Source organism: Cajanus cajan, chromosome 11, assembly GCF_000230855.2.
Source record: "Cajanus cajan strain Asha chromosome 11, NIPB_CcT2T_4, whole genome shotgun sequence".
Lineage (NCBI taxonomy): Eukaryota > Viridiplantae > Streptophyta > Magnoliopsida > Fabales > Fabaceae > Cajanus > Cajanus cajan.
The window spans coordinates 27604104-27629079 of record NC_138527.1 but is presented as its reverse complement, the minus strand read 5'-3'; the positions used below and the strand labels follow the sequence as shown (position 1 = coordinate 27629079).

General features: G+C 35.0%; 3 protein-coding genes and 1 long non-coding RNA gene across 4 annotated transcripts; 1 reads left to right on the top strand and 3 right to left on the bottom strand.

Moving 5' to 3' along the window:
* Nucleotides 1–454: 454 nt before the first annotated feature.
* On the bottom strand, nt 455–9378 carry LOC145953073 (uncharacterized). The gene is made up of 3 exons (XR_014430628.1): nt 8455–9378; nt 3463–7571; nt 455–2579 (listed from the first exon to the last, which is right to left on the bottom strand). It is a non-coding gene; the product is annotated as an uncharacterized LOC145953073 (long non-coding RNA).
* A 977-nt stretch (nt 9379–10355) lies between these two features.
* On the top strand, nt 10356–10922 carry LOC145953485 (uncharacterized). Its single transcript, XM_083067451.1, has one exon. The coding sequence runs from the start codon at nt 10356–10358 to the stop codon at nt 10920–10922; it is 567 nt and encodes a 188-aa protein (XP_082923577.1).
* A 4945-nt stretch (nt 10923–15867) lies between these two features.
* LOC145953484 (uncharacterized) lies at nt 15868–20197 on the bottom strand. Its single transcript, XM_083067450.1, has 5 exons — nt 17570–20197; nt 17232–17483; nt 16472–17143; nt 16134–16384; nt 15868–16054 (listed from the first exon to the last, which is right to left on the bottom strand). Exons 1-5 carry the CDS (start codon nt 17744–17746, stop codon nt 15883–15885), a joined length of 1524 nt encoding a protein of 507 aa, XP_082923576.1. The 5' UTR covers nt 17747–20197; the 3' UTR covers nt 15868–15882.
* A 1300-nt stretch (nt 20198–21497) lies between these two features.
* LOC109801830 (superoxide dismutase [Mn], mitochondrial-like) lies at nt 21498–22137 on the bottom strand. Its single transcript, XM_083067449.1, has 4 exons — nt 22116–22137; nt 21902–21948; nt 21693–21818; nt 21498–21581 (listed from the first exon to the last, which is right to left on the bottom strand). The coding sequence occupies exons 1-4, from the start codon at nt 22135–22137 to the stop codon at nt 21519–21521; spliced, it is 258 nt and encodes an 85-aa protein (XP_082923575.1). The 3' UTR covers nt 21498–21518.
* Nucleotides 22138–24976: the final 2839 nt, after the last annotated feature.

Genomic DNA, 24976 nt, shown 5'->3' with positions numbered 1-24976 from the left:
GTACTGGGATGGGTGACCTTCTGGGAAGTCTCCTAGAAATTGCACAAGTAAGGATAAAACATGCTAAACAGTGAAATATTGTGAAATAGAACCCTTGAGAGGCCAAATATGAGAGTTCTTACATTAATAAATTTATTAAAATTAAAAAAAAATTACAATTTCCGACAGATTTTTCCGTCAGAAATTCTGACAGCAATTTCTGATGGATTTTTCTGTCAGAAATTTTCGACAGGATTTTCCGACGGATTTTTCCATCGGAAATTTCTGACGGATTTTTCTGTCGAAAAATTTCGTTGAAAAATTATTTCCGACAGATTTTTTTTTCTGACGCCACTTTTTCCGACGGATTGAAATCCGTCGGAAAAAGAAAAATCCTTCGAAAATTTGCCTATTTTCGTCGGAAATTTCCGTCGAAAATCAGCATTTTTCTTGTAGTGAGCAAGCTATTAAACAAGGCATAGATTGATAAAGTTAACACACAATGTAGTGAGTATAGCAAACTATTGAACCCAAAATACTTGACATGTGTTAAAGGTTAACCAATCATATTACATCCCCATAATCCTTATCATTATCACTATTTTGCACTCCTAGACCATGTGCATGCTGGTATTTATGAGTGTTTTTGAGATCTCACTAATTTGAATACAAAATCAATCTTTTCCAAAATTTGTTTCTTCTTCCTTTTCTTTTATACTCATAAAATTTACTTTGTATTTAGAAAGTAATAAAGCAAAAAAAAAACAAAGTGTTTCCTCGACATCGTTATAGAACACGCTCTCAGGCCAAGATCATGGATGAGATGGAGGAACGCAACGAAGAACTGAGAAATGATATCAATCAATTGAAGGAACAAAATGGCCCAAATTTTAGAGATGTTGCAGTCTATAAAAGTGAAAAATGTTGAAGGGACCCCTCTAGTAGTTAGAGGAGAATCGTCAACTTCTCCTGCGTATCCACCTGGCTCTACCCCAGTCCCAGCACAACCATTAACTCTACATCTTAACAAATTTGGTCAACAAGTTGATCCTCCAGAGGTCCAATGGCCACCATATGGCCTTCCGCTCAACTACACACCTCCAACAATCATGGATCTTCCAGATAAGCACGAACCATTGGTGAATCAACCGCCTACACAAATGCAACCTACCCAACCTGAGGTTTCACCCATGAATGTCATCTCTTATAAACATCAAGTTCCCTACCAACCCCAAAATTCTAATTTTATCAACCAAGGGAATCCTTACCAAACTTCTGGGAGATATCAACTAATCTCTGGAATTAAGCAAGTTCAGTCTAGTGAAAAGTTACAAATGCTAGAAGAGAGGCTAAAAGTTGTGGAAGGAGGTAGCTATGATGTCGGTGAAGCTGTCGATCTTTGTTTGGTTCCAGATATAGAGTTCCCCCCAAAGTTCAAAGTGCCTGAATTTGATAAATATAAAGGAACAAGCTGTCCAAAGAATCACATAACCATGTATTGCAGAAAGATGGCAGCATATGCTCGCAATGATAAGTTACTTATTCATTGTTTTCAGGATTCGTTAACTAGGGCATCTTTGAATTGGTATATGCATCTTGAACGGGCCTATATCCTCTCCTGGAAGGATTTAGCTAATGCTTTCCTTAAACAATATAAATATAATCTTGACATGGTTCCAGATAGGTTTGAACTACGTAACATGTCTAAAAAAGATGGTGAAACGTTTAAGGAATATGCGCAGAGGTGAGAAGTGGCAGCACAAGTGGAACCTCCTTTGTCTAATAGAGAAACGATAGCTCTATTCATTGATACTTTACGAGCACCGTTCTATGATAAGATGATTGGGAATATTTCATCAAATTTCTCTGATATAGTCATCATCGGAGAAAGGATTGAGAATGGTATGAGGAGTGGGAAGATAGCGGTTGACTCTAGTGAAATAGCTGGTTCAAGAAAATTTTCAAATGGAGCAGGAAATAAAAAGGAAGGAGATAGAAATACAGTGACATTCAACTCCCCTAGGTTACCTAACAACCAACCTCCTTATTTCTATACCCCTCTCATGGTCTACCCAAATATCACTGCCATCTCACCATATCCTCACCAACCTATCCATCAAGCTCTGCAAGCTTCACCTGCAACACCTACCGCACGACCACCTCAATCTACCCAGCCATGGAACCAAAATTCTAGCCATGTGAGGTCACAAAATACCCAAGATCGGAAACCAATTGAGTTTGACCCTATCCCTATGTCCTATACTGAGTTGTTCCCTCTCCTACTACAAAATTCACTAGTAGTACCTTGCCCGATGAAGCCCATAGTGTGACACCCTCTACCCCGCATATCATAAATCAATAAATTTAAATAATATAACTTTAATAATCAAACATGTTTAAAGAGTATCACATTTTTAACAAACATAATCAGCGGAAATTACAAAGAAATAAATCTCAAAGTTTTCAAAGTAATTTAAAATAACATTAACAACCTAATCTACTCTTATCTATACCCCGATGTCACATGTCCTATCAGAGCATAGCCCATAAAGAAGCCTAAGCTTCACCACCAACATCCTCAGCCTCATGCTGATAATCACCTGTATAGCGGTTAAAGAAAAACAACACAAAGAAAAAGGGAGTGAGAAAACATCTCACTCGGCTCACAGTGTAGGAATATATATACTAGATAGCCAAACACAAACAAAACATATATAACATAGATTAACAATATCACATCTTACTCATTCAAGGCATATCCATTTGTCATATAATATCAAAAGACACATGTATGGACACGGACTACATTTTATCATGCATGTGGCGCCAGTCACTTATCACGTAGTATATTGCCGCTAGCAATACACAAAGAGTAGTCTAGGAGTACATGCCGGGACACAACCTCTGCGCACTCTCACTAGAAGGACATACTACCAGAGTCTCGTCGGGATAGCTAAGCCGCGCAAGATACATCCCATGCACACAATGGGCGAGACTGGGACTTCCAAACCGAGCCATCCCCAAGGACTGATCCCCACAGCTTTTACACTAGGGGGCCTTCTCTGGCGGCGTATTCCATATCGTACCCTTATCACTTTATGCAAATGATGCATGTCAAACAAGACTCTATGCATTCTCATATCACTTTATCACTTTCCATGGTCATTTCTCTTTATACATTTCATATCTCATTGTCACATTATCACATTATCTATCTCATGGTCAATCATATCTCATGGTCATTTCACATCATATTTCATCATCACATCATATCATTAGAAACATCACATTCACATTATCATATCATATTCATAACTTTCACAATCATAATCTCAACAGAATTTCTATTCATACACACATATTAACCAAGCAATTAGAACATACAAACAATATAACATACAACAAACACAGGATTGGGGGCCAATCCCACTACCCAGCATACAATCCCACACCCAGAGCGAGATTTCTCACTCCCCCCCTTACCTGGATAAGCAGAAACTGAGACTATAGCACAGCTGCCTCCCCAAGGCTTCTTCCGTCTAAAACAGGGACCGGAGCTAAAACTAGGATAGAACCTCCTCCTCTAGACTTTCCTTGGTCTTCAAAGAGAAGAAGAGGAGAAGAAGAGAGTATAAGAGAAGAGAGAATGAGAATGAGAAGTGTTTCTTGGGATGGTTTGCAATGGAGAAGTGAAGGCCTATTTATAGCCTCCAAAACACATTAAAAAAATGTAAAATAATGGAGAAAAAGATAGACAAAACTAAGTGGAATGAATTATAGAAGTTGGTGGGATGAATTAATGGAGTTGGTGTGAATTAATGGAGTTGGTGCCATGTTCTTTTCCTCACCGACTTTAGCTACTGATTTGGACCTTATAGACAGCCGAATCTGAAAATATTTCCTTCATGAAAGTTGTAGGATTTTCTCTTATCTTTCCATGGCCACCAAGTTTGTATCATTTGAACAACCACCGACCAAGTTATACCCCACAAACCGAGGCTTGCCAATCAGTCCAGCGAGAAACAATTGTATCAATCAAATTCCAATTTTGACCTCCTAAACGACCGATTTTGCAAATGGCTATTTCTGTAAAAGTTGTGCGTTTTTCTCTTAGATTTCCATTGACACCAATTTTGCATCATTTGGACCATCACAGCCCAAGGTATGCCCTAAACACCGAGGCTTGCCAATCAGCCCAGCGAAAAACGGTTTTAACAAAGAAAATCACAACTATCTAATTAAGCCCAATAATACACATATCTTTCTAAAGCCTACAATTAAGCATAAATGGAGTGTGAATTAGTTACAATTGAAGTAAAATATAATCACCAAATTATGACTAAATAATAATAATAATAATAATAGTAATAATAACCATTTTGAAAACTGGGATGTTACAATACTTCCCCCCTTTTAAGAAATTCGTCCTCGAATTTTTGAAACGAAGAGGTTTGACTATGACTCGTTCAAGATTCTTCTTAAATTTCCTTGGAAAATCCACAACAGAGTCTAGACATATTATTTCACTTCCAAACAGGAACATCTAAAGGCTACAAAAGTCCTAAAAGGCTTCTGATGTTCTGTCTCATACTTATACCATACTAAATATAAGTACATAATATCCTCTATTCCTCTCTTTACTTAAGGCCACCACGCTTCCGCTGCGCCACTCTGATGCACCTTAGTAGCTCTTAAAACTCCCTTTAAGATCATCTTTCTAATTTCAAGATTACTAAGCACCCAAATTTATTCTTGCACCTCAAAACAACATCAATTCCAATTTTTTTTTTTTTTTTAATTATAAATTTTAATCATATTCCTACTAATCTTTTCCACTTGGTTCACTAGAAAAGATTCTAATCTCATCCATTAATTCACTAGTTATTTTCAACCATAGTCAATTCAATGTTCCTAAAGGTAGTCTCACACATCAATCATAAGTCCCTAAATTCTCCAATCAAATCCAATCCTTAAATATATTAGTGATCATCGTAATCAAGGCATCTGTCATAATATTGATATTACTTCTATGATCATCTGTAAAGATCAAGCACCTAAGCATGTTATACATATCAAATCACTAATTTTACTGCTCCATCTTCAACCAATTCAAACCCCTATCCATCACCTTATTCTATAGTCTCATATCTTGTTACCAATATGAATCAACTAATTGTATTTCTCCAATTTATCTCAATGATCCACTTGTTACTCGAGTCACACCTAGTTTTTCACCACTAGGAGTAATCTCACAAGTCAGACTTAAATCCCTAAAAAGATCCTTCTTTCTAATCATAAGGAAAAATATAAAGGTTTCCTACTCAAAACATTGGTTACCACAATGGCTTTGGCCAAATAACCAGTAAGATCAAAATCTTATTCCTTAAAAATTTCTAACTATCTCTTTTGGTCAATAGATATTTAAAACTCTTATGATCGCTAAATACCTCAAGCTTAGAATCATATAGGTAATGTCTTCAAATCAAGGTCATGGGTAAGGTAATTCCTTCTCATAAATTCTCAATTTTCTAGAATTATAAGCTACTTATCTGTTCCTTCTTGCATCCACACTCTATCCAATCTTATCTTAGAAACATAACTATGTTCCACAAAAGACTTACTAAAATCTAGTAGTATTAACACTAGTCAATCTTGCCTTAAGAGTTGGAACTACTCTCATACTTACTATCCCACATAAAGACAATACTCTTCTTAGTGAATGTAGTTAAGGGCAAAGCTATCTTAGAAATTCCTTCAATAAATCTCCAATAATAATAAGCTAACATCATAAAACTCTTATCTTCACTAATTGGCTTAGATATCACTTAAATACAACTTCTACCTGAGACATATCCATGTTTACCTTAACTGGAATTTACAAGAACTAGAAAACTTATCTTATACAATAAAAATAATAAATAAATCAATCAATCAATCAATAAATAAGATAAAATAAAATAGTAATACTTAACATACAACCGTCTTGAATATATCTCCACCTTCAACTACAATATGATCATATCACACCCTAAGATCAATCTCACTAACCACACGACATTCACCAATTGATCCCTAAGGTAATCTATCCACATATCAACATACATGCTTACTAAATCATATTAGAATACCAACTTTAAACCTTCAAATATACCATCGATAAGCATGTACATGAACAAACTTTATCACATAGCATTATACGACCTTTAAACAACCTCTCAATCCTTATGCAAACACCCCAAAACAAAATCAATTCTTATCCTTGCATTGCCTAACGATTCAAAAATATCATGAAACCATACATATCCCTTCAACAATGTTTAAAGAAAATGATACCTAGAGAGTTATACTTATTCAAATGATCTCAAACCTATCTCAAAATAAAGATAAGAGAATAAGCTACAACTCCTACGAAGACATAGAATTCTAAAAAGATCATCTTCTTAGCTACAAATTTCAAAAACCGCAGCAGATATATTCAGCGCTTATAACTAGACCTTTGATCACCAAAGTAGCTATAACTAGAGTTCTATACCTCCGTTTTACCTGATTCCAGTTCCATTAGAAAGATAACGTCCAAAGCTACTACTTTTGTGAAGACCATAAAATCTGATTCTGTCAATATGATACTCATACAAGCACAACAAAATTTTAACGAAAATAATCCCCATATTATACAGCAATAGTGTACTAACATTTCACAAAATACCTCAACCATTCCAAACTCACTCCTTTCCACCTTAAACTCATATTCAAGCTTTCCATTACAATCCTAGACCAAAACAGCTCACATATTTAGTGCAAAGGACTTAGAGAATAATATTCACATATTACCTAAACCATAAAAGTTAACATGAAGCACCAATACTCAAGGAACGTTTCAACCTCTCATCAAAATATCAAAACTCCAATTCTCAGATACAACCTCCTTGGATTCAATCGCTACTACTATAGATTCCTAAATTTCATTAATCGTAAACTTTTGACAAATTAATGTCTCTCCTAATTCTAAGGTCTCAATAGGCTTTATCCGTACTATTGGTACATAAGCTCACCATACGAGTGATACTACTCAACCACTACTTCTTACGTAAGCAAGAAGTATCAAACAAATAAGCAATTATGAAAAGAGCAATCAAAAATAGCATCATCAAATTATATCATGTCTATCAAACAAATCCTGAGAACACAATGCACACAACATAATCAATTATCATATTAGCACATCAATCAACTCATCACATTATTAATCTACCAAACAAGCATAGTAGACTCATAACTCACGGTCGATTAGATCGACCTGGCTCTGATACCACTAAATGTGACACCCTCTACCCCGCATATCATAAATCAATAAATTTAAATAATATAACTTTAATAATCAAACATGTTTAAAGAGTATCACATTTTTAACAAACATAATCAGCGGAAATTACAAAGAAATAAATCTCAAAGTTTTCAAAGTAATTTAAAATAACATTAACAACCTAATCTACTCTTATCTATACCCCGATGTCACATGTCCTATCAGAGCATAGCCCATAAAGAAGCCTAAGCTTCACCACCAACATCCTCAGCCTCATGCTGATAATCACCTGTATAGCGGTTAAAGAAAAACAACACAAAGAAAAAGGGAGTGAGAAAACATCTCACTCGGCTCACAGTGTAGGAATATATATACTAGATAGCCAAACACAAACAAAACATATATAACATAGATTAACAATATCACATCTTACTCATTCAAGGCATATCCATTTGTCATATAATATCAAAAGACACATGTATGGACACGGACTACATTTTATCATGCATGTGGCGCCAGTCACTTATCACGTAGTATATTGCCGCTAGCAATACACAAAGAGTAGTCTAGGAGTACATGCCGGGACACAACCTCTGCGCACTCTCACTAGAAGGACATACTACCAGAGTCTCGTCGGGATAGCTAAGCCGCGCAAGATACATCCCATGCACACAATGGGCGAGACTGGGACTTCCAAACCGAGCCATCCCCAAGGACTGATCCCCACAGCTTTTACACTAGGGGGCCTTCTCTGGCGGCGTATTCCATATCGTACCCTTATCACTTTATGCAAATGATGCATGTCAAACAAGACTCTATGCATTCTCATATCACTTTATCACTTTCCATGGTCATTTCTCTTTATACATTTCATATCTCATTGTCACATTATCACATTATCTATCTCATGGTCAATCATATCTCATGGTCATTTCACATCATATTTCATCATCACATCATATCATTAGAAACATCACATTCACATTATCATATCATATTCATAACTTTCACAATCATAATCTCAACAGAATTTCTATTCATACACACATATTAACCAAGCAATTAGAACATACAAACAATATAACATACAACAAACACAGGATTGGGGGCCAATCCCACTACCCAGCATACAATCCCACACCCAGAGCGAGATTTCTCACTCCCCCCCTTACCTGGATAAGCAGAAACTGAGACTATAGCACAGCTGCCTCCCCAAGGCTTCTTCCGTCTAAAACAGGGACCGGAGCTAAAACTAGGATAGAACCTCCTCCTCTAGACTTTCCTTGGTCTTCAAAGAGAAGAAGAGGAGAAGAAGAGAGTATAAGAGAAGAGAGAATGAGAATGAGAAGTGTTTCTTGGGATGGTTTGCAATGGAGAAGTGAAGGCCTATTTATAGCCTCCAAAACACATTAAAAAAATGTAAAATAATGGAGAAAAAGATAGACAAAACTAAGTGGAATGAATTATAGAAGTTGGTGGGATGAATTAATGGAGTTGGTGTGAATTAATGGAGTTGGTGCCATGTTCTTTTCCTCACCGACTTTAGCTACTGATTTGGACCTTATAGACAGCCGAATCTGAAAATATTTCCTTCATGAAAGTTGTAGGATTTTCTCTTATCTTTCCATGGCCACCAAGTTTGTATCATTTGAACAACCACCGACCAAGTTATACCCCACAAACCGAGGCTTGCCAATCAGTCCAGCGAGAAACAATTGTATCAATCAAATTCCAATTTTGACCTCCTAAACGACCGATTTTGCAAATGGCTATTTCTGTAAAAGTTGTGCGTTTTTCTCTTAGATTTCCATTGACACCAATTTTGCATCATTTGGACCATCACAGCCCAAGGTATGCCCTAAACACCGAGGCTTGCCAATCAGCCCAGCGAAAAACGGTTTTAACAAAGAAAATCACAACTATCTAATTAAGCCCAATAATACACATATCTTTCTAAAGCCTACAATTAAGCATAAATGGAGTGTGAATTAGTTACAATTGAAGTAAAATATAATCACCAAATTATGACTAAATAATAATAATAATAATAATAGTAATAATAACCATTTTGAAAACTGGGATGTTACACATAGAACCACCATATCCTAGGGGATACGATGTTAATGCCAAATGTGATTATCATGCGGGAGCTATTGGTCACTCCCTTGAAAATTGCAAAGCACTAAAAATTAAGGTACAAAGTTTGACTAAGGCTGGGTGGTTAAACTTTAAAGAGGATAATCCTAATATTGGGAACAACCCTCTACTAGGTCATGGAGGGTCGACAATTAATTTTGTTGAGGAGAGTAGATGGGGTCCCTATCAGTGATCTGCGAGAAAGCTTTTGGAGTGCTGGGTTTGTGTTTCCAAACTCAATGGCTGTTGTTGAGCAAGACTCTCGTGAGGATGAACATGCTAATCTGGTTTACGCTTGTCCACCGAACATGGAACTTAATAATTGGGAGATTGTCGAGTTGCCTATGGTTTTTAATTCAAATTTAAAGTAATTTTCTTGTAATGCTAATCTTATTGCTCTGCCCAAGGCTTTAAGATTTATTTCATTGAATAAGGGCTCATGTATTTCCTTTTAAATATTAAATATTAATGCATTCATTCTTCCTTCATCTCTTGCCTTTTCCTTTCTCCTTAATCTTTTTACCAATCTTTTCCTAACTTTAAAGAATGCGGAAAAATGTGCTTGAAAGTGACAATGCTAGTGTTGCACCAAATAATTTTGATTGTGCAGTTAACCAGAATTGTGATAAAATGGAAAATGATTGCTTTAAATACTAGATGTATGCTGATAACATCAATGCTTTGCCAACTTTTCTTAATGTTTTGTCATCACCTTGGCCATTTTCGATGTGGGGAATGGATGTTTGGTCCCATTGAGATGAAAGCGTCAAATGGACATCGCTTCATTCAGGTTGTTATTGACTATTTTACCAAATGGGTTGAAGCCACTTTGTATGCCCATGTGACTCGAAATGGGAATTAAGCAGAATCATTACTGATAGAATTAGGTGTTGACTTTAAAATTCTGCTCCATAACTCTTCACCATATCGCCCAAAGATGAACGGTGTAGTTGAAGCAGCAAACAAGAACATCAAGAGGATCATCCAGAAAATGGTGGTGACATACAAAAATTGGCATGAGATGCTTCCATTTGCTTTACATGAATATCGTAGCTCAGTTCGAACATCAACTGGGGCAACCCCATTTTCCTTAGTTTATGAAATGGAAGCAGTCCTTCCAATTGATGTTAAAATTTCATATTTGAGAGTATTAATGGAAGCCAAATTAGGAGAAGCAAAACAGGTCCAAATCCATTTGAATCAATTAAAAATCATTGAGGAGAAAAGGCTGAATGCAATTTTTCATGGCCAATTATACCAAAAAAGATTAAAGAAGGAGTTTGAAAATAAAGTACACCCTAGAGAGTTTCGAGAAGGAGACTTAGTACTTAAGAAAATTCTACAAGTTCAAAAAGATCGTCTTGGTAAATGGGCACCAAATTATGAAGGACCTTTTGTAGTTAAAAAAGTTTTCTCTGGGGGAGCTTTGATCCTCACAAATATGAATGGTAAAGATCTCCTCCATCCTGTAAATTCAGATGCAGTAAAAAAATATTATGCCTAAAAAAATATATGAAAAAAAAAAAACGCTCGCTAGATTGAAAACCCGAAAGGGCGATCTAGGAAAAAGTTAGAGCGACCCGCTAGGTTGAAAACTCGAAAGAGCAATCTAGGAAAAAATTAGGATACAAAAAAAAACACAAAAAAAAGAGCTGTTTAGATTGAAAACGTGAAAAGGCGATCTAAGAAAATTTAGAGCGACATGCTAGGTTGAAAACCTGAAAAAGCAATCTAGCAGATAAGTATCACGCCAATTTTTGAGGTATCAATAAGGGCAAGCCATCGCAGAGCTGAAAACTGGGGCAAAATACATTGAATTATCCTCTCAAGTTTATTGGCGAGCAATCAAGATTATTGAACTGCAGTACTAGGATTGTTCATTTGAAAAGTGTCACTCACATGATAAATACCTCCCATTGCTACCGTTGTATATATTTGTCATTCTTGTCATACAATGACTTCCTTTGTAAACACATTTTCTTTCTTGAATAAGATTATCCTATTCCCTTGTTGCCAATTCTCCTTGCATTTTATGATAATATATTGAAAGGAAATGCATGTTACATGTTAAAAAAATCAAGGCATTATAAATTATTCTATGAGTTTTAAAAGCCACAGTATGCTTGATAATTTTCTGATAAATGTTACAAAGCGCAACCAACAGGATAACGTTTCAACTCATAAGTACTTACAACAGCTTAAGGGTAACCCAAGAGAATAACCGACTATCATTCAAGTCAAAAGTATCCAAAGGCCTCACTCATCTATGATCTTGGACTGTGTGTCACGATGAGGAAATTCTGAAAAATAAAGCAAAAGCAAAAACAAAAAGGGAAATAAACAAAAGTTTAAGTCTTGAAAGTTGTGTCTCATAACATTTTACATCACATCACATTTCATTTGCATCTCTTGCTTCCTAGAACTTATGACGTAGAGTTTTTAGGCTAAGCACTTACTTCACATTTGACTTTCTATTTAAGTCCAGTACTTACTTGGCACCAATTACATTTTTCTTTTAAAGCCCAGTATCTGCCTGACACCAGTTACATTTTTATTCTTAAGCCCAGTATCTACCTGGCACAAGTTACATTTTTCTTTTATTTAAGCCCAGTATCTACCTGGCACAAGTTACATTTTTCTTTTATATAAGCCCAGTATCTACTTGGCACAAGTTGCATTTTTCTTTTATTTAAGTCCAGTACTTACCTGGCACAAGTTATATTTTTCTTTTGTATAAGCCTAGTATCTACCTGGCACAAGTTGCATTTTTCTTTTGTAAGCCCAGTATCTACCTGGCACAAGTTTCATTTTTCATTCGACCACTCCAGCATTAGCATTCAGTCCATCAAAATTCAATCAATCCAGCACCAACATTTGATTGAATTGACACAAATATTCGGTGGATACAACACAAGCATTCGACCACTCCAGCATTAGCATTCAGTTCATCAACATTCAATCAATCCAGCACCAGCATTTGATTGAATTGGCACCAGCATTCGGCCGATACAACACAAGCATTCGACCACTCCATCACAACCATTTAGCATTAATATTCGGTTGATCAAGCACAAGCATTCAACCACTTCTGCATAAGCATTCAGTCGATCCAGCACAAGCATTCGATCACTCCATCAAACATTGACATCCGATTGATCAAGCACAAGCATTCAACCACTTCAGCATAAGCATTCGGTCGATCCAGCACAAGCATTCAACCACTCCATCAAACATTGGCATTCGGTTGATCAAGCACAAGCATTCAACCACTTCAACATTGACATTCGGTTGATCAAGCACAAACATTCAACCCCTCCAGCACAAGCATTCAACATTAACATTCGGTTGATCCAGCACTAGCACTTGATGATCCCAATACAACGTTTTAACATTGGACTGTTCAAGTAAAAGCATTGAATCTTTCAAGAACTTACTTCATCAACAATAGGAGCTATGTCTTGGGTAGCTGGATAAAATTAATTCACATCTTTATTTATTTCTTATCACAAATGATCTAAATTACCTTATTTAGATTATTTAATAAGAAATAAATAAAGAGGGACAACTGTGAATAATCAATTTTATCCGGACTCACAATAATAACGAAATGGACATCTACTATGAAGAGGATGAGCTCTCAAAGTATGGAGGTGACAACAAGGAAGTTTGAAGCAAAAAAAAAATGTTGAGTAGCCCAGAACGGGCCATTCCAAATTCAGAACGGGCCGTTCCTAGTTACAAAAAAGCACAACAAACCTAATTGAGAACGGGCTGTTCCAAAATGGGCACAGGCCGTTCCAAGTCAGTTAAAAGGCCTAAATTTCCTTATCTGGAACGGGCCGTTCCAAATTTCAGAACGGGCCGTTTTGAATTTAGAACGGGCTGTTCTAGATTCACATTTAGCTCGTAACGGAATGAATCAAAATGGGCCGTTCTGATTTTGGAACGGACCGTTTTGGTCAGGTATGACATCTATAAATGGACGTCTCGGGCACTGTTTTCAGCCCGGAAAATTTCGTCCAAGACTCCTTAGAGCTCGAAATTTCTCTTTCTCTCTCCTCTGTATTTCTTGAGATTTTGTGAGTAATATTGTAGTGTGTTAGGTCGTCAAAAAGCGCCTAATAGATCGTTATATTCGAAGATTCAACAAGTTCAAGCATCTCATTTGGTATCATTTCTTTTCTTTTTATTTATTTGTTTATTTATTTTTTATTTGATTTGATTTGATTTTATTATTTAATAATTGCTTGTACATAGTGAATATGATTTATTGTCTTTAAAATGATTGTTTAAAAAGTATTTATTATATAACAAATAATAATGTTAATTGAATAACATTTTTATCTTTAACATCATTAGGTTCCAGAGGTTTAATGACTGGTCATTTGCTAGCTTAAACTCTCTTGTACAGAATTTCTTTTTAAAGAATAAAAGATGTTGCAACCAATAACGTTAATTAAGTAGCACTTCTATTTTTAAGGTTCGTTTAGAAGAATTTTTTTCAAAAATTGTTTTTTTAGAAGAACGGTTGGCCAAGGTTGGCTGGTGTTTTGGCTGATGAACAAGAACATTCAAAATAGGGAAACCATTTTCCGTGTTAGCTTATTATTTCCTTGAAAGTTTAGTGATGACTTGGGTTTGTTTTTTGATTAAATGATCTTCTCGAATCGGCTTTCGATTTTCAGCTCGAGGTGTTGCTCCTAGGTTTCCTTTTTTGTGGGATTGTTAGCGGACTTTTATTTTTGAACCCTTACTTTGCCTAGGTTTCCCTTCTTATTACCTAGCAGATCCTGCCTCGACTTTTGCACAACCCCATTAGTGGGTTTCCTAACATACTTTTGTTGTTTATTTATTATTTTTTTTGCAACATTTGTGATCATCTTTTATTCCTTCATTAAAAAGGGGATTCCCCTTCCACTAGTTTCGTTTGGACTTTTATCCACAAGTCATGCCGAGCTTGTCTAATTGATCTTTATGTGTTATCTGTCCTTATTGCATATTAAGTCATTGTTTCCACTGACGTTCCTATTTCAAAATGTACTTGTTCATTTAAGGTTCTTTAACGAGACTTAGAGTAGATTAATGGAAGAAAAGAAATGAAATAGAAAGATATATGACATTAAAATAGATTTTTTAATTTACACGTGCCCATTTAATCACTAGTGGAAAAAAGGCTTTTAAAATCGGTTATTTTGGATTTTTAAAATCGGTTATGGAACCGATCTTAAAAGAGCCGATTTTGAAAAGGTAGACTTTTAAGACCGGTTATCAACCGATTTTAAAAGTAGACTTTTAAGATCGGTTGATATATAACCGATCTTAAAAGTCTTGACTTTTAAAATCGTTATAACAACAACCGATCTTAAAAGTCTACTTTTAAAATCGGTTGGTTTTATAACCGATTTTAAAAGTCAAGACTTTTAAGATCGGTTGTGGTTTTAACCGATCTTAAAAGTCAAGACTTTTAAAATCGGTTATGTTATAACTGATTTTAAAAGTAGTGATTTTTTTTTAATGTTTGACTTGTTTTGGGAGCACCTCAGAACAAAAAACCTGCAGAAAAACCAGACAGTTCAAAATATTTTCTCAGTGAAGCACAAATCGCATACAAATGACAAGATAATAAATGTTAATCATATATATATAATTGAATAGTTTTAAATACATCTAATACATAAATGAACTACATTGCTGAATGAAATGTAAGTTCTAACTAGTTAAAGTAATACTATAAAACATAAGCCCAAACTAGTTAAAGTAATAGTCAATAAAAAATGTGGCCCATTGCTCCCTAATGATGTTTATGTCTTCTAGCGGCAATGGTGATCGATATATAAATATCTGTTAAGAAAAATTAAAATAATTAGTAATAATTCATAAAATATATAGAATGAAAACTTAAAACAAAAACTTTCAAAATTGTAAAACTTACTTCAGTCCACCCAGATACTATTTGTGAATCGACAATAGTATGCATTGTCTTCATTACATAGTATCTGCACTCATAATTTCCTTTTTGTTTATGAGACTAAAAAAAGAATATGAAATCAATTTCAATAGAATAGTAATTAAAGAAAATTACTAAATTACTTTAAAAAAAAAATATCATTGATAGAATTAAAATCTTACTTTAGGAGAGACCCAACTCATTTTTTTCTTCATCTTTGAACCCTTAAGTATATGATATCCTTCCATGGCCCTAATGATAAAATGACATTATGATTAGTATAAAGTCAAATGTAATGATAATCAATACAAGAAATTAGTTATTTTTAAACAATTTACCTATTTAATAATTGTCTAAAATCCATAGGAGGAGGTTTATGCAACGAGCAAATGCATACAGCTATGTTGTCCATAGGAAAAATAACTAAAAGTTGCCAATGAGCACTGCATTACGAAATTATGAGTAATAGAAAAAATAGTTTTTATAAAAAATTATATTTAATTATATAAAATTAAACTTACTCAGAAAAATAAGGGGCCAAGTAAACTTTTTTATTTGAGTCGAACATCCAATTTTGAATGTAAACTTGTATTTCTTCGACTTTGTTCCCACTTTTTTGGATTGACTCAGGCTCCAAAAATCCATATATGTGATCATTTCCCCTATCCACGCTCAATTTATGGATAAATCTACAACGTTAGAGACAATGTTAGAAACAATGTTAGAAAAAATCAACAAAATATAATTAAAAATAATTTAAATACTTACAACAACCATAACTGCAAAATTGATATGTTTAGCATACAATGACCATTTGTAATCTCTGATATATCACTCTGACTTATATATAGAGGTACTTTACTAGACATGTTAAACACTTCAGGAGGCCAAGGGAGTTGTTTGGGTTGCTCGTCATCTTCCATATCTGCAACTAATCTCCATAGCCTTTTCATTGGAGGAAGATTTCTAGAAGGGGTAACAATGACTGTCCCTTTACCCTTTGGTGAGGTAACAATATCCTACTCCACAAAGTACAAAGCTAATATTATACAATATTATAATAAAATTACACCAACTTAAAATTAAATATTATTTAAATAACATACCTTCATAGATATCACCTTTACTAACTTATAAGGCCACTGAAGGAAGGTGTTCAAGGCTTGTCCCATTGTTTGAACCTCCTCTGTGGGCACAGGAACTCTAGCCTCTGGTTGTCTAACATCCAACACTGAAACCCTAACCATATCATCTCCCATAACTTGATGATGTACAGTGGACCCTAATATGTGAATATGCCCTATACCCACAGGATCGAGTGATCCATCCACAAACAACTCACATTTATTAGATGTACCCGGGCCAGTGGCAGTAACAGGGGGATCAATAGAAGCACATGATCCCTTTGTACTCACACGTGCAATAAATGGTTCTACTATTGGAGTACTTTGTTGAAATTGTTGGCTGAGTGATTGCATATGCTCTTGTAGTTGCCTTTGCATGTCCTCTTGTAGTCGCTTATGAATATCCTCCTGCATCTGACTAAATTTTTGCTCATAAGTTGCTATAACTTGAGAGACCTTTAGTTCCACTAACTGGTCCACTGTGCCAGATGTTTGTGAAGATGAGCGTGATCCAAAGTAGGTTTGTAAACTATGACCTCCACCAGCAGCCCGAACCCGACCTGGGTGCTCAGGCTTCCCAATTGCAACTGTGAGTATATCCTGGCGTCCATGGGAAACAAAAGATCCCTCTGTGGACTGTTGTTCCAATATATCCTACAATACAAGACACAAAAATAATTTAATAAACATTTATTGATCCATATGTTAATTAGCATCAAATGTACAAAACAATTATACTTACTATCTTGTTAGCAATCTCTTTTGCTGCCTCAGTTGTAAACTCGCCCGTTTTTTTTATGCGACCATGCTTCCATAATTCATGGCGTGTGGGTGGAGAAGGAGGACCACTAACTGTAGTCTCATCTTGGCTAGCTTGACGCTTGATAGCCTTCTCTTTCATCAACTTTTTCTTAAGCCATGGATAACCCCCACGAGACATCACAACAATGGTGTCATTGTTTGCCTGAATCTCTTGTGCCTTCTTTCTTTTCTCCTACAAAAGTACCATATAATGAGATTAAAGGTAAAAACATAATATTCTGAACAATACAAATAACAATGCATGTAATCCTAACTTACCAAAAACTCTTTAGTCATTCTAGACTCTACAAATGCGTTCCATGTCTCTTGATCTATGGTGGGGTTCTTATGACCAGGAAATTCACCTTTCTTTTTTCCAAAAATGTAATTGTTCGTGAGGCTGGTCTTATATGCCCTCCATCTTTCAGCCACAATAGAGAGAGTTTTCCTTCTCATGTCCTCTGTCCTAGGAATGTCCCAAGTTTCCTACATTTATGATAACAATGAGTTAGTACATGTTATATCCTAATGAAGTTTTATAATGAAAAATGTTGAGTGTAAATGAAATTTTACCGTAATATCTGCCCAAATATAGTTCTTGACAACCTCCTCTACATGATATCCCAACTAGGCAATAAAATAGAAACCTTGGTTCTAGCAAGAACCCCCATGGTACTCATAAATTGGGTAGCTGAGTCTCCCGTAGGTCTCTTAGTTATCTCATCAATATCAACATGCAATCTCTCCTCATGAAGGCGTTTGGATGTGACATTCTTCATTCTAGTGGGACCTCTGACTTTCTTCTTGGCTGTAGTCTGTGTAGAGTCTAAAGGAGAGTCTTGATGTTCATCCATATTTATCTGTTGACAGAAACAAAATAAATTACAAGTCATTAGTATAAAATTAAATTTATAATAAATAATACTTAAAGTGATAACAAAAATAAAAGTATAAATACAAGTAACTAACAAAAAAAAAACAAACGCTTACTGCTAATATCATAATCAAAATCACCTTGCTTCTTTTTATATCGTGACAACCCACACCTTGGACATTCATGCAAGCCTTCAAACTCACCATGATATAGCATACAATCATTTGGGCATGCATGTATCTTCTTATACTCTAAACCCATGGGACACAACACTTTTTTTGCCTCGTAGTTACGACTAGGCAATGTGTTACCTTCTGGAAGCATTTCTTTCAGCAACTCTAACAATTTTGTGAAACTTTTATCACTCCACCCATGTCTCGCCTTCAAATTAAACAATCTCAATACCGCTGACAATCTTGTGAATTTTGTGCAATTTGGATATAACGTCTTCTCTGAATCTCTGCATAAAGTTTCATACGTATGTGCTCTCTTGAATGACTCTGGACCAACATCACGAATCATCTCCTCAAGCCGATCATCCATATCTACCTCTTGTGTAAAATTTTGAGTTTGAGTTTCAGCTGACACATTTGGAATGTCAATATTTTCACCATGCCATATCCAACGTGTATAATTCTTAAGAAACCCATCACATAGAAGATGTTCCCTTATAACATCAAGTTCTAAACGACTTCCATTACAACAATTAACACAAGGACAGAAAAACTTTCCATTCATATCATCATTACAATTCCGTATTACATATTCAATAAAATATTCAACTCCAGTCTCATATTGCTCACTTATGCATGGCGCTCGTATCCAACTTCGATCCAATAACCAACTTCGATCCATAAGTTATGTTCTCTATCAAAAAGATAGACCATGGATGTCAATCTCACTATTTTATACAAGGTGTGACCCTATCCCATTCAAGATTTTATTTTATATTTGATCAATATGTACTAGTACAATCCATTTTCTTAAACTTGACAAAATTTTGACAGCATTTCGTATTGGTCTCTAAGTACATGAAATGAAAGTGGTGACATCAAATTATGTACACCATAATCAAATATGCACTCAAAGAGCAACACAAAATGCAATAAACCAAAATTTAATCAAATTTAAGATGAGACTTAACTTGTACGTATCAAACAAGTATAAAGAAAATTACTCAACACAAACTGTCCAACAAGACAATTCAAGATTAAATATAAATGATTAAATAAATTTAATCATTTGTATTGAATCTCAAACGAGAAACTAAGGTTCACTTAATGTGTGCATAAACTAAATATATAATAGACAAGAATTATAGAGAAAAAAAGTGCATGCGTTTCAAAGCTTCAAATAATAAATCAAGTATGTTTATTTATAATATTTTTTTTCATTCTATTTAAACTAAATGACTTGTTACATTATTTCATTAAATAATTACATATTATTTGTGTTTAAATTAAATTTAAGTCATCTAGTTTGTTTAGATATTTTTTTAAATCAATTCTATATAATAAAATCGTGGTGAAAACCTAAGAATAAAGTAACTTATTTTTGATATCGATTAAAATTTATTAAAAAGTATGTCCATTTTAATAAATTTTAAAACAAAAAAATATATTAAAAAAAATGTGTCAGGTAATATGTTCTAACATTTCTATAAGTGTAGTATTATCAATTAAATAATGGACTTGTTTCATTTATTTATTTTAAAAGTCACTTATTATATCAATTTCTCAGGAGATGTTTTAAAAATAATAATATGTATTAAAAGTTTAAACACGTGCTCAGTTGTATGAGGCAGAAGGGACAGATTTTGATTTTAAGAAAATTAAATTAAATTAAATTAAATTAATTTGGAGGGACGTAATTTAAGTTCAGAAGGACTAATTTTGAATCCCGTAATGGAATTGTTGGATCTAAAGCACTAACAAGGTAGCAGCATGAGCTCATTTTGGTGGCAACTGGAAAAGTGAAAAGAGAGTCACAAGTGTGGTGTCCTTGTTAAATGATTTTCTCACACGCATCAAAATATATTTAAAAAAAAAATGTAGAAATCATACCAAGTATATAGAGAAAATCCTTTGATATGTTTTAGGTGATCTAAAACTCGTCCAGGAGTCCCAACCTGCATGAATATGAATTCATCACAAATAAATAAATAATAATAAAAAATCAATAGGAATTCATTCCAGCAATGTAATCATTAAATTTTATTACCTTTTGCACTAACTATTCTTTGCTGAGACTAATTGAAACAAGAATATTCTTTGCACAGTGTAAAGGGCTTTTAACCGGCCGTCAGAAATTGATTTTTTTAATAAGTTTTGTTAACTTTTATATTACATCTTAAAAACCTTAAAAATCATGCATAACATGATTTCTGATCAACTAATTGTGTAAAACCTTTACGGTGTATATGGTTATTGAACTCTATAATTACACACACTATACTTGACTTGAGTGAATACATTAGTGAACACACAACTTATTTAATAAAAGTTAGTTGTGTGAATACTACTTATTATACTAGATTAATGGTGGTGTATTATTAGCATAAATACACACCCAAGTCAAGTATATTAATTAGGTCTATACCAGAATTTCTATTTTACTTACCAATCCATCCCTCTTTCTCTTTCGGCAAGTGTCTGGTAAAGGGCACATGTGTAATGATATACAGCTTAAAATGTGACTGTTACTAGCTAGGGATCAAAACCTGGATCAGGTTTCTAAGGAATCATGACCTATAATGAAACTTGACCTGTTAGCTAATGGCCATGTAAAGCCATTGGGAAGGGATACATTTTATCTCTTACAAGAACATGAATGAATAATATGTGCACCAACAATATATAATATTAGTAAATGTTTTTATACTGCCATTCAATGACAAATCATCATGTGTATTTAGTTAAGTTTGTTACAGCAAGGATAGTACTCTAGGAAATAGCAACTTTACATATAGGAACTAAATATGTATTTACACCTATAAATAAACTCAGCCTCAAAAGTCATATTAAAATAGTAAAGCATAGCATAACCTGTACTTTGAAATGTCAACAGCATTGACTAAAAAAGCCAGAAGAAGCAATACATATTTGACTGTTGAATCTCATTAATAATAAGGAATATAGACTATTTGTAAAAGCAATATACTGTAAGAGAATCTTGAATGGTGTGACAATATATACAACAGAAAAACAAAAAGGCAGAATTGGAGGCCAAACCAAAACAAAGAGACTACTTTCATCTACTTTTTTTTTTTTTTTTTTTAAATATGCTACTGCGGAACTATATATCCACTTGGCATGATATGGAACAAGGGGAGGGGCATTGGAGGTGGAAGGGATACTATACCTGGTTGGCAGTAGTTTCAACCACAAGCCTCTTCAACTCTTTGTCCAGACCAAGCCACTGGCCAAGCGGTACAAATTAAGTAAAAGGATACAAGGAATTTCAAATAGCGACCAACACATTAAGCTTATGAAAAGATGTTCTAGGAATTTCAGAATATGCACAACTCACCACCCATCCAGACCCCTGTAGCGCTGCACCTTCTGCATTAACTTTTTGTATCAATGCATCAAAGGAGCCAAAATGTGTGTCAATAGCCCATCCCAATGATCCTTTGGGTGGTTCACCACCTCCTTCCTGCACAAGGGTTGAAGTATTAGGTAATAGAATCACTGAAGACAAGAAACATTCCATAAAACAGGATCAAGGAACAAACTTACACGAACAGGAGCTAGATTTTTCCAGAAAATAGAATGGTTGATATGACCTGCAAATGTTTCATAGTCACGCAAGAACAAAATTAAGCAACTTCAAAAATCATGAAAACTATATCCTTCCTCCATCCCTAAAAGGTATGTTTGATTCATTTCAAAACCAGGCACTATTTTTCGGAAAGAGTAAAACATGTAAAAAAAAACTTCCAGATCACACTACAGTTATACAGCCCACTGTTCATTCTCATCAAACTAGACACTGGACACTAACCAGTCAACCACCCCCTTCTGTTTCCAAGCAAAATGACAAAAAAAATAAAATCTAACAGACACATACACAAGTACCCTATCACTACTAGAAATATGTCATTTATCCAAGAATTTTCATGCGAAAAAATATTTGTAAGAAATTATTACAAAAATTCTTGCAAATATAAATTTCCAATAAATTATTGCAAATATTTTTATAATTTAAAATTTGCAGAAAATTCTTGCAAATTTTACTACAAAAATATTAATTATATGAATTTTTTGTTGCAAATAAAAATTTCTAAAAAATTTGCAGGAATTTTTTTATTTTTCTATAAATTTTGTTTTAAATATAAATTTGCAAGTAATTTGTTTTTTTGGTGAGTAGTATTTCCTGCCGATTTTATTTTATAATTATTTTTATTAATTTAAAAACTAAAAATATTTTTGATTCCTCCGTAAACGTAAACACATTTCCGTCTTCCTTCACTGTAATGATTGCATTCATTTTTCTCATCCTCTTTGTCTCCACCTCACGCGCCTGCAACCACCTTCCCTTCGCCACTCACACGTTCTCCATCAATGCCTCCGCCTCCGCCTCCGCCCTCCTCCGCTGCCAGTCCTGCCAAACCAACCCCGAGGACCGCACCGCCCTCCGCCACATCGTCTTCGGCATCGCCGCCTCCGCCAAGCTCTGGAACCAGCGCAAGAACTACATCAAGCTCTGGTACAGACCTAGGGAGATGCGCGGCGTCGTCTGGCTCGACCAGAACATGACGCCGGAGCCCGACGAGGACTCTCTCCCGCCGGTGAGAATCTCCGGCGACACCGCCAGGTTCAAGTACACGAACCGGCAGGGGCCCCGGTCGGCGATCAGGATCTTGCGGATCGTGTCGGAGACGCTGCGGCTGGGGCTGAAGGACGTGCGGTGGTTCGTGATGGGCGACGACAACACCGTTTTCGTGACGGAGAACCTGATTCGCATAACATTTTCTTTTCGCGTTCCGCATAACATCTGTTAGGATTTTTGTTTTCTCTCCTTTTCCTAATTTTTCTCACCGCATAACACTTCATTTTTTGTGTACTTTTGAATGTAGATTTGAAGTACCAACTCAATGAGATAGAAAACAATGCTTGTAATCTGAAAAATGTAAAAGCATATGTTGGCCAGAGGTAAGATGTTGGTTGGATTTGTGTCTCGTTTATTGATTGCATACCTTATTTTAAACCACATTTTTGTTTGTTAAGAGCTAGCTAGGATTTGATAGCTTGTGAAAGTGTGAATGCAGGGAGAGGAGTGACTGAACAAAGCATAAACAAGGGAGAGGAGTGTGTGCTTGTTATTATTGTGATGTCTATCTATTTAATCAGGTGTCTCTGTTTGTCTCTCATTTTAATGCATGATTGATTTCTTGCACTTTGTGGAGTAATTAATGTATTTATGAAAATTTAGACAAGGTTAACTAGGTCCTGTAAAAAGAGCTATCTATTTTTGGTTTTGAGTAACACTGGATTTGTTTTGAAGATATCTATTTTGACAAGACTTTTAGTTAGAAGATTCTAAAAGAGAACAAAATATGGATTTTGAACTACGAAAACAGTAAAAGAAAATCTTGAAGTGACCGCAGGAAGGCCTTGAACTAACTCAAACAGAAAAGGACCTGACAGTAGTGAAAATGATAAATTTGGTTTTGATATTTATGCCCACCAGTTTCATTTAGTGCTTGTTTAAATTATAAACATAGATAGCAATTGTTTTATAAGTGAAAATTATATTTTAGCTTTATTTGTTTTCGTAAGCAAATATGTTAATTAATGGTTTTTGTTACTGAATGGTCACCATTAGCAGTAGGCCAAGTTCTGAAGCTGCTGCTGCCAGTGAAAATCAGGGGCAAACAGGACAGCAACAACAAGCTCAACAGCCGCAGCCTGCACCTCAAAGACAGGTTGTTGTCAGAAGATTTCAAATTGCATTTCAAATTGATTTGTTTCTTATGTTGAAGCTGGCCGCTGTGATCTTTTTGTTTAACCAAGATGGATCAAGGGAGAGGCTTGTTGTTCTCGTGTTCTTTGCTGCTCTTGTATATTTGTAAGTATTTACTCTTTTTTTTTTTAAATGTTTTCTGCTTGCTGGTGCTGCAGGTTTTAGGACTTAACCAGGAAATGCTTCTGATATAAATCCCCCACCCGCATCTTCTCTTTTCTTTATATAGCCAGGGTTTTTTTAGTTGGACTTTGCGTGCATGTGTGTCAGTATCAAGGACATGCAAATGTGCAATAACGTTAATATTGCTGAACTCAGTAGTCAGTACTGTATAGGTTGTGAATGAAAGCTCTAGTATTTACTAATTGAGATGTGTGACAGATACCAAACTGGAGCTTTGACACCGATTATAAGATGGCTTTCCCGAGGTATGCAGAGAGCAACAACACCTCCTCATCATAGGGAAAGGGGAGCATTCTGATTTATGTGGTTTAGCATTGCTCATACCAACAATTGGAATAAATTATACCTTGCTTGAATAGGCAAAAAAACCCGAAAGCAATTAGATATATAATACTACACATATATTGGGGGGAATTAGAATTAGGGGTTTTAATTGTTATCCTTTAAGTTGAAGCTATATGCGTATTCCTGTTTGGTGAGTGTTTCTCTTTTACTAGTTGGATACTTCTCTTTGGATAGATTGATATGTAGCTTGATTATTGACTCTCCTGCTTAGGAAATCTCACAGTCTTTTTTACATATACACTAGTTCTCAAAAGTATAAAAAAATGTGGATCTATGGTGGTTAATTAACTGAATGTCAGATATCAGATAGTGATAAAACA

What these genes read in the sequence shown, in the direction of transcription:
- LOC109801830 (XM_083067449.1), bottom strand. Translation starts at nt 22,137, where the DNA reads ATGAACAGTGGGCTGTATAACT. An exon ending in GAACAGTGGGCTGTATAACT is followed by an intron (nt 21,949 to 22,115) that starts GTAGTGTGATCT and finishes AAACATTTGCAG; the next exon opens with GTCATATCAACCATTCTATT. An exon ending in TACAGGGGTCTGGATGGGTG is followed by an intron (nt 21,582 to 21,692) that starts GTGAGTTGTGCA and finishes CCGCTTGGCCAG; the next exon opens with TGGCTTGGTCTGGACAAAGA.
- LOC145953485 (XM_083067451.1), top strand. Translation starts at nt 10,356, where the DNA reads ATGAACGGTGTAGTTGAAGCAGCAAACAAGAACATCAAGAGGATCATC.
- LOC145953484 (XM_083067450.1), bottom strand. Translation starts at nt 17,746, where the DNA reads ATGAGAAGGAAAACTCTCTCTATTGTGGCTGAAAGATGGAGGGCATAT. An exon ending in AAGAGATTGCTAACAAGATA is followed by an intron (nt 17,144 to 17,231) that starts GTAAGTATAATT and finishes CTTGTATTGTAG; the next exon opens with GATATATTGGAACAACAGTC. An exon ending in TAAAGGTGATATCTATGAAG is followed by an intron (nt 16,385 to 16,471) that starts GTATGTTATTTA and finishes TTTGTGGAGTAG; the next exon opens with GATATTGTTACCTCACCAAA.